Source organism: Somniosus microcephalus, chromosome 23 (assembly GCF_052327205.1).
Source record: "Somniosus microcephalus isolate GS21.2 chromosome 23, FLI_Smic_1.0, whole genome shotgun sequence".
In the NCBI taxonomy this organism is placed as follows: Eukaryota; Metazoa; Chordata; class Chondrichthyes; order Squaliformes; family Somniosidae; genus Somniosus; species Somniosus microcephalus.
In genome coordinates this window covers 68819437-68829112 of record NC_141009.1, presented here as the reverse complement: position 1 = coordinate 68829112, position 9676 = coordinate 68819437, and the positions used below count along the sequence as shown (strand labels likewise).

The 9676-nt window shown below is 49.0% G+C and overlaps 1 protein-coding gene across 1 annotated transcript; it reads right to left on the bottom strand.

Moving 5' to 3' along the window:
* Positions 1–388: 388 nt before the first annotated feature.
* LOC147101941 (suppressor APC domain-containing protein 2-like) lies at positions 389–9325 on the bottom strand. Its single transcript, XM_085965960.1, has 3 exons — positions 9059–9325; positions 2742–2867; positions 389–1156 (listed from the first exon to the last, which is right to left on the bottom strand). Exons 1-3 carry the CDS (start codon positions 9311–9313, stop codon positions 1028–1030), a joined length of 510 nt encoding a protein of 169 aa, XP_085822086.1. The 5' UTR covers positions 9314–9325; the 3' UTR covers positions 389–1027.
* Positions 9326–9676: the final 351 nt, after the last annotated feature.

The window sequence follows — 9676 nt, the reverse complement described above, 5'->3', positions numbered from 1 at the left end:
CCTCAGTACCGCCCCTCCGACAGTGCGGCGCTCCCTCAGTACCGCCCCTCCGACAGTGCGGCACTCCCTCAGTACCGCCCCTCCGACAGTGCGGCGCTCCCTCAGTACCGCCCCTCCGACAGTGCGGCGCTCCCTCAGTACCGCCCCTCCGACAGTGCGGCGCTCCCTCAGTACCGCCCCTCCGACAGTGCGGCGCTCCCTCAGTACCGCCCCTCCGCCAGTGCAGCGCTCCCTCACCACTGCAGTGGCGTGTCAGCCTGGATTACAGGCTCCTTCTGACTCAGGCGAGAGTGCGACCAACTGAGCCACGACGGACCCCTGAAGCAGGAGTGCAACCTCACTCCCCCCCCACCCAGCCCGACCCCTGAACAGGTCAGACACACACACACACGTAAATGTAACTTTTATTATAAAAAGGAAGGTGACCGCTGCAGTGGGGACAATCTCCCTCTCAGTGGTTGGGTCCACCAGAACCTCCCTCCACCCGTGAGGAGATGTTGGAGGTTTTGTCCAGTACCGTTTCTCGAAGTACCAACAGTAACAAAATGTAAACTCAAAGCGTGGGGGGAGCGTAGAAGTGATGTTCGCAGCCGATGCCCAAGGTCCTGTGCAGAGAGGGAGGGCTGCCGAGGGGCAAGTAAACAATGTCTGAGCTTCAGAGAGACACGGAGAGTGAGGGATTGGATCAGAACCAATATCGCCCCATCCCTGCCCTGTACAGTCCGGCAGCGAGACCCTCCATGTACCATGTCACACTGACTGAGTGAGGGGTCCAGCTTTGTTGGCCTGTCCCTTGTACAGGAGGCCCAGTCCAGCCATGGGGCAACAGTGGGCACAGGACAAGGAGTCAGGAGTGGAATAGCATGTAATGTGCTCACTGCTCCCAGCCCCCGTGTCTGGAGACCCGGAGGTGGTGTTGAAGTACAGTGAGTGAGGAACCTTCCATCTGCCAGTCACAGAGCGTCACTCCGGCCTCACCATCCTGTGAGCGAGGGGAGGCCCAGATCCGGGCAGGATTCAGACTGCGTCAGATGAAAGTGGAGTCGAGCTGGCTGCTCTCGTGACTGCTGCGCGATCGAGCGGTGAAGAGCTGTTTGATCAGGGCCGACTTCTCCTGCTCCAGCTGGGTGATGCGCTCGCACTTCGTGGTCACCTCCTGAAACAAGACACTGGTTAGGCCACAGCCGCTAGCTCCCAGACCGCCTACCTCCACTTCAGTAACATCGCCCGTCTCTGCCACTGCCTCAGCTCATCCGCTGCTGAAACCCTCATCCAGGCCTTTGTTACCTCCAGACTCGACTATTCCAACGCACTCCTCGCTGTTCTGCCATCTTCCACCCTACATGAACTTGAACTCATCCAAGAGAGAAACCAGCAAATTCTGGACCTGTTAGTCAAAGGTCTGTTGTGGGGAAGTTTCTAGAATCTGTTATTAGGGTCAGAGTGACTGAGCACTTGGACAAACGAGCTGGTCAGAGAGTCTGTGGATTGTAACGGGTAGGTCGTGTCTAACAAACCTAGTTTAAGTTTTTGAGAAGGTAACTCAGGTGGTAGACAAGGGAGGGGCTATGGATGTTATTTATATGGACTTCCAGAAGGCACTTGACAAGGTTCCACACAAGAGACGGTGACAAAAATGGAATTGGAGGCAACCTATTGGCTGGGATAGGGATTTGGTTGTGGAGATAGGAGATGGAGGGTAGGGATAATGGGTACGTACTCCAATTGGCAGGATGTGAGCAGTGGTGTCCCCCAGGGGTCTGTACTGGGGCCCCAGCTTTTCACTGTGTTTATAAAAGACATGGATGAAGGAATAGAGAGCTGTATGTCCAAGTTTGCTGTAAACACTAAGTTAAGTGGCACAGTGTGGATGGGAGCAGAGAGTTTCAAAGGGACATTGATAGATTCAGTGAGTGGACAAAACTGTGGCAGATGGAGTTCAATGTGGGAAAGTGTGAGCTCATCCACTTTCGACCTAAGAAAGCTCGATCAGAGTCTTTTCTAAATGGCGAGAGACTGGGAACTGTGGAGGAGCCGAGAGATTTAGGGCTCCAAGCACAGACATCACTGAAAGCGAGTGGACAGGTACAAAAATAACCAAAAAGGCGAATGGAATGTTGCCCTTTGTCTCGGGGGCCGGAATACAAAGGGGTGAAGTGATGATCCAGCTGTTCAGAGCTCTGGTCAGACCCCATCTGGACACTGGGTTCAGTTCTGGGCCCCGGACCTCAGGAAGGATCTATTGGCCTTGGAGGGGGCCCAGCCCAGATTCACCAGAATGACACCGGGGCTAAAATGGTTATATTATGAGGACAGGTTGCACAGACTAGGCTTCTATTCCCCTGAGTTTAGGGGTCATCTAATCGAGATGTTTAAGATGATTAAAGGATTCGATCGGGTTGATAGAGAGAAACTATTTCCTCTGGTGGGGGGAGTCCAGAACAAGGGGGCAGAACCTTAAAATTAGAACCAGGCCGTTCAGGGGTGATGTCAGGAAGCACTTCTTCACACAAGGTGGTGGAAATCTGGAACTCTCTCCCCCAAAAGGCTGTTGAGGCTGGGGGTCAATTGAAAATTTCAAAACTGAGATTGATAGATTTTTGTTAGGTGAGGGTATTAGGAGACAGGGAGCAAAGGCGGGTAGATGGAGTTAAGATAGAGATCAGCCATGATATCATTGAATGGTGGAACAGGCTGGAGGGGCTGAATGGCCTCCTCCTGTTCCAAATTTCGTTTCTTACCTTAGTGAGCTGTCGGTTTTGCTCTTTCAGCATATTGACCACCTGTGGATTGTTCCCGAGGCCGGGAATGTTGGATTGGACGGGAGGCTCGCACCCATTCACTGCAGTGGAGGATCTCGCCAGTGTCTGTGGGTCAGGAGATCAGGACACCAGTGTTTCAAATCGCCCTCGATAAAAAGAAATTACAGTCTGCATCTAATCTTCAAAGAGAACCAGAAACCCATTCACTGGGATAACTCCCAGGCTGTACAGTCACACATCCCAGCGTTTGCACTTCACTTGTTGTAACTAAATGTACAATCAGACATGGGCATTAGCAGGGAATGAGACACTTCTTACCATCCAGTGTCCCCCTGCACGGCCCCATCAAACACTCCCGGGGCAGGTACAGCACGGGTTAGATACAGAGTAAAGCTCCCTCTATACTGTCCCATCAAACACTCCCAGGGCAGGTACAGCACAGGTTAGATACAGAGTAAAGCTTCCTCTACACTGTCCCATCAAACACTCCCGGGGCAGGTACAGCACGGGTTAGATACAGAGTAAAGCTCCCTCTACACTGCCCCATCAAACACTCCCAGGGCAGGTACAGCACGGGTTAGATACAGAGTAAAGCTCCCTCTACACTATCCCATCAAACACTCCCGGGGCAGGCACAGCACAGGTTAGATACAGAGTAAAGCTCCCTCTGCACTGTCCCATCAAACACTCCCATGGCAGGTACAGCACAGGTTAGATACAGAGTAAAGCTCCCTCTACACTGTCCCATCAAACACTCCCTGGGCAGGTGCAGCACGGGGTTAGATACAGAGTAAAGCTCCCTCTACACTGTCCCATCAAACACTCCCTGGGCAGGTGCAGCACGGGGTTAGATACAGAGTAAAGCTCCCTCTAGTGTCCCATCAAACACTCCCAGGGCAGGTACAGCACAGGTTAGATACAGAGTAAAGCTCCCTCTACACTGTCCCATCAAACATTCCCAGGGCAGGTACAGCACGGGTTAGATACAGAGTAAAGCTCCCTCTACACTGTCCCATCAAACACTCCCAGGGCAGGTACAGCACGGGTTAGATACAGAGTAAAGCTCCCGCTACACTGCCCCATCAAACACTCCCAGGGCAGGTACAGCACGGGTTAGATACAGAGTAAAGCTCCCTGTACACTGTCCCATCAAACACTCCCAGGGCAGGTACAGCACGAGTTAGATACAGAGTAAAGCTCCCTGTACACTGTCCCATCAAACACTCCCAGGGCAGGTACAGCACGGGTTAGATACAGAGTAAAGCTCCCCCTACACTGTCCCATCAAACACTCCCAGGGCAGGTACAGCACGGGTTAGATACAGAGTAAAGCTCCCTCTACACTGTCCCATCAAACACTCCCAGGGCAGGTACAGCACGGGTTAGATACAGAGTAAAGCTCCCTCTACACTGTCCCATCAAACACTCTCAGGGCAGGTACAGCACGGGTTAGATACAGAGTAAAGCTCCCTCTACACTGTCCCATCAAACACTCCCAGGGCAGGTACAGCACGGGTTAGATACAGAGTAAAGCTCTCTCTACACTGTCCCCATCCATCCATCGTGAGAAAAATAAGTTTATCTTAACCACAAACAGAGAAGAACAATATTTGTAGCCCAGTCACTCAGCGACCCCTCTAACGGAGGCTGGCAGCTTACTCCCAACTGAAGGCTGGGTCTGAGCTGTCGACCCTACCAGAGGGAGCTGGATTAAAACAAACTAACTAACTTGCATTTATAGAGCGCCTTTCATGACCACGATGTCCCAAAACACTTTAAAACCAATTAAATACATTTTGAAGTGTAGTCACTGTTGTAATGTAGGAAACGCAGCAGCCAAATTGCGCACAGCAAGCTCCCACAAACAGCAATGTGATAATGACCAGAGAATCTGGTTTAGTGATGTTGTTCGAGGGGTAAATATTGGCCAGGACACCGGGGAATAACTCCCTGCTTTTCTTCCAATCGTGCCATGGGATCTTTTACATCCACCGGAGAGGGAAGACGGGGCCTCGGTTTAACGTCTCATCCGAAAGACAATCCAACCTCATTGCACGCAGGCCTCCAGGCACTTCCACGCCGACAGTCTGGGCTCGATTGGATCTCCGGTCCTAGAAGTGAAGTGGCTGTGCTTGACCCTCTGCCCACCCGGTCCCAAGGCACCTTCACAGCCGAGTACATGGCACTTTCAGATGTGAACAGTGATTCTCGGGCTCCAACACTCGGAATAAAGTTTGGGTCCCGTGTCCCAGTGCAGGCTGGAAACGATCCGCTGAGCGTGCCAAGTCCCACATATTAAACAGTGGCCGACACAACTCACAGCTCACCGACAACAGCTCACAGTGACGCAAGAGTCGCCACCGCGGTGATGCCCGCAGCAGTCAAATAGTCAGCCACCACTCATCACCTATGCCACGAAGATTGGACAGGTAGGGGAGTCGCACAAGGGCAGCTGGTGCCTGTGGAACCCGTACCCCAGTTAGCCACAGCACTCTCAGGAGGGGAAGTGGAGAAAAGGCAGCAGGTTTTCCTGTGACACAGATTCAGTTAGCGCACGGAAATTCGCAGGAATAGTTTATAAAATTTGAGGACATGTAGGATAGGGTGTATTTGTAGGATTTAGTAAAACATTTTTGTCGAACTATAATATGTGAAATTGTATGTTAAAAATCTGTATAGAATGGCGAATGGCTGAGAGAAAAGCAGGATGGGAAATTGTGCTAACCTGGCTGAAACTCGCTCTGTTTGCAATTACTGAAGTAATGGAATGTAATGCTCGGTTTATAGAGACTATCAGGGAGGTGGTATTCAGTAATGTGATAGAAGAGAGATAAGAGTTGGAGGAGAGAGTGATAAGAGAAGCACCCAGCAGTGATAACACTATAAAATGGACAGTTTGTTTAGACATCATCTTGGGAAATGGTCTTTGGAAAGAGAATATCTAAAGTTAAAAGGGCCCTTTGGTATGCACAAAGCGATTCCGAGTGGGATCAACAAGGTCGTAAAACATGTACCAGGTGTTGGATAGCTGTCTGCAGTCATGTAGGAAGAGGGGAAAAAGGTGTATAGAGATGTGAATTTTGAACACTGAAGGCAGCGCGACCCAGAGATGAAGAAGCTTCAGTCAACAGAACACAGCAAGAAACCAGAGAAGCGAGCTTCAGTCGAGAAAACAGCAAGAGAAGGAAGAGACCAAGCCACAGTCACTCGGAAGGAACGCCGAGGCTCAATCGAACAAGACTGTGACTATCTGCTTGTTCAGTATTACTCCATTGTACTGGATGTTAAATGCTGAATAAACATGTTTTACTGATGCACAATATACCTGGACCCAGAGTGGTTTGTGTAGTCATGGACTGTTTTACTGATACACAATATACCTGGACCCAGAGTGGTTTGTGCAGTCACGGACTGTTTTACTGATACACAATATACCTGGACCCAGAGTGGTTTGTGTAGTCACGGACTGTTTTACTGATACACAATATACCTGGACCCAGAATGGTTTGTGTAGTCACGGACTGTTTTACTGATACACAATATACCTGGACCCAGAGTGGTTTGTGTAGTCACGGACTGTTTTACTGATGCACAATATACCTGGACCCAGAGTGGTTTGTGCAGTCACGGACTGTTTTACTGATGCACAATATACCTGGACCCAGAGTGGTTTGTGCAGTCACGGACTGTTTTACTGATACACAATATACCTGGACCCAGAATGGTTTGTGTAGTCACGGACTGTTTTACTGATACACAATATACCTGGACCCAGAGTGGTTTGTGCAGTCACGGACTGTTTTACTGATACACAATATACCTGGACCCAGAGTGGTTTGTGTAGTCACGGACTGTTTTACTGATACACAATATACCTGGACCCAGAGTGGTTTGTGCAGTCACGGACTGTTTTACTGATGCACAATATACCTGGACCCAGAGTGGTTTGTGCAGTCACGGACTGTTTTACTGATGCACAATATACCTGGACCCAGAGTGGTTTGTGCAGTCACGGACTGTTTTACTGATACACAATATACCTGGACCCAGAATGGTTTGTGTAGTCACGGACTGTTTTACTGATACACAATATACCTGGACCCAGAGTGGTTTGTGCAGTCACGGACTGTTTTACTGATACACAATATACCTGGACCCAGAGTGGTTTGTGTAGTCACGGACTGTTTTACTGATACACAATATACCTGGACCCAGAGTGGTTTGTGTAGTCACGGACTGTTTTACTGATACACAATATACCTGGACCCAGAGTGGTTTGTGTAGTCACGGACTGTTTTACTGATACACAATATACCTGGACCCAGAGTGGTTTGTGTAGTCACGGACTGTTTTACTGATACACAATATACCTGGACCCAGAGTGGTTTGTGTAGTCACGGACTGTTTTACTGATACACAATATACCTGGACCCAGAGTGGTTTGTGTAGTCACGGACTGTTTTACTGATACACAATATACCTGGACCCAGAGTGGTTTGTGCAGTCACGGACTGTTTTACTGATACACAATATACCTGGACCCAGAGTGGTTTGTGCAGTCACGGACTGTTTTACTGATACACAATATACCTGGACCCAGAATGGTTTGTGTAGTCACGGACTGTTTTACTGATACACAATATACCTGGACCCAGAGTGGTTTGTGCAGTCACGGACTGTTTTACTGATACACAGTATACCTGGACCCAGAGTGGTTTGTGTAGTCACGGACTGTTTTACTGATACACAGTATACCTGGACCCAGAGTGGTTTGTGTAGTCACGGACTGTTTTACTGATACACAGTATACCTGGACCCAGAGTGGTTTGTGTAGTCACGGACTGTTTTACTGATACACAGTATACCTGGACCCAGAGTGGTTTGTGTAGTCACGGACTGTTTTACTGATACACAATATACCTGGACCAGAGTGGTTTGTGTAGTCACGGACTGTTTTACTGATACACAATATACCTGGACCCAGAGTGGTTTGTGTAGTCACGGACTGTTTTACTGATACACAATATACCTGGACCAGAGTGGTTTGTGTAGTCACGGACTGTTTTACTGATACACAATATACCTGGACCCAGAGTGGTTTGTGCAGTCACGGACTGTTTTACTGATACACAATATACCTGGACCCAGAGTGGTTTGTGTAGTCACGGACTGTTTTACTGATACACAATATACCTGGACCCAGAGTGGTTTGTGTAGTCACGGACTGTTTTACTGATACACAATATACCTGGACCCAGAGTGGTTTGTGCAGTCACGGACTGTTTTACTGATACACAGTATACCTGGACCCAGAGTGGTTTGTGTAGTCACGGACTGTTTTACTGATACACAGTATACCTGGACCCAGAGTGGTTTGTGTAGTCACGGACTGTTTTACTGATACACAGTATACCTGGACCCAGAGTGGTTTGTGTAGTCACGGACTGTTTTACTGATACACAATATACCTGGACCAGAGTGGTTTGTGTAGTCACGGACTGTTTTACTGATACACAATATACCTGGACCCAGAGTGGTTTGTGCAGTCACGGACTGTTTTACTGATACACAATATACCTGGACCCAGAGTGGTTTGTGCAGTCACGGACTGTTTTACTGATACACAGTATACCTGGACCCAGAGTGGTTTGTGTAGTCACGGACTGTTTTACTGATACACAATATACCTGGACCAGAGTGGTTTGTGTAGTCACGGACTGTTTTACTGATACACAATATACCTGGACCCAGAGTGGTTTGTGCAGTCACGGACTGTTTTACTGATACACAATATACCTGGACCCAGAGTGGTTTGTGCAGTCACGGACTGTTTTACTGATACACAATATACCTGGACCCAGAATGGTTTGTGTAGTCACGGACTGTTTTACTGATACACAATATACCTGGACCCAGAGTGGTTTGTGCAGTCACGGACTGTTTTACTGATACACAGTATACCTGGACCCAGAGTGGTTTGTGTAGTCACGGACTGTTTTACTGATACACAGTATACCTGGACCCAGAGTGGTTTGTGTAGTCACGGACTGTTTTACTGATACACAGTATACCTGGACCCAGAGTGGTTTGTGTAGTCACGGACTGTTTTACTGATACACAATATACCTGGACCCAGAGTGGTTTGTGTAGTCACGGACTGTTTTACTGATACACAATATACCTGGACCCAGAGTGGTTTGTGTAGTCACGGGCAGCTTTTGGAAGCTACAGACATTCAGTACCATAACTCGTTAAACAGTTCCAGGCAATGGAGAGGAATAATTCACCAGCACGCACCTTGGCAGAGCAGGATATGAGGTCGGCGAGGCAGCGCTTGACTTCCTGCAGTTTGGAGAGCAGCTGGTCCAGTCGTACCGAGTTCCCCTCAGCAGCGTCACCCTGCAGGGCGGAGTGGAAACAATGGTCACAGCTCCACAATACTAGCCTCAAACCATCCCGCAAGAGCCAGCCCTTCTCATAGAAACATAGAAGATAGGAGCAGGAGTCGGCCATTCGGCCCTTCGAGCCTGCTCCGCCATTCAATGAGATCATGGCTGATCATCCAAATTCAGTACCCTGTCCCTGCCTTCTCCCCATATCCCTTGATCCCTTTAGCCTTAAGAAATATATCCAACTCCTTCTTGAATATATTTAATGAACTGGCCTCCACCGCCCTCTGTGGCAGAGAATTCCACAGGTTCACCACTCTCTGGGTGAAGAAATTCCTCCTCATTTCAGTCCTAAATGGCTTACCCCTTATCCTTAGACGATGACCCCTAGTTCTGGACTCCCCGGCCATCATAAACATCCTTCCTGCATCTAGTCTGTCCAGACCCGACAGAATTTTATAGGTTTCGATGAGATCCCCTCTCAATCTTCTAAACTCCAGTGAGTATAAGCCCAATCGACACAATC

Excerpts from the sequence above, each read along its gene's own strand:
- LOC147101941 (XM_085965960.1), bottom strand. The coding sequence starts at position 9,313 with ATGATCTCATTGAATGGCGGAGCAGGCTCGAAGGGCCGAATGGCCGAC. Across the intron at positions 2,868-9,058 it reads TCATATCCTGCTCTGCCAAG|ACACTGGCGAGATCCTCCAC; the intron begins GTGCGTGCTGGT and ends CCTGACCCACAG. Across the intron at positions 1,157-2,741 it reads AAAACCGACAGCTCACTAAG|GAGGTGACCACGAAGTGCGA; the intron begins GTAAGAAACGAA and ends GTCTTGTTTCAG.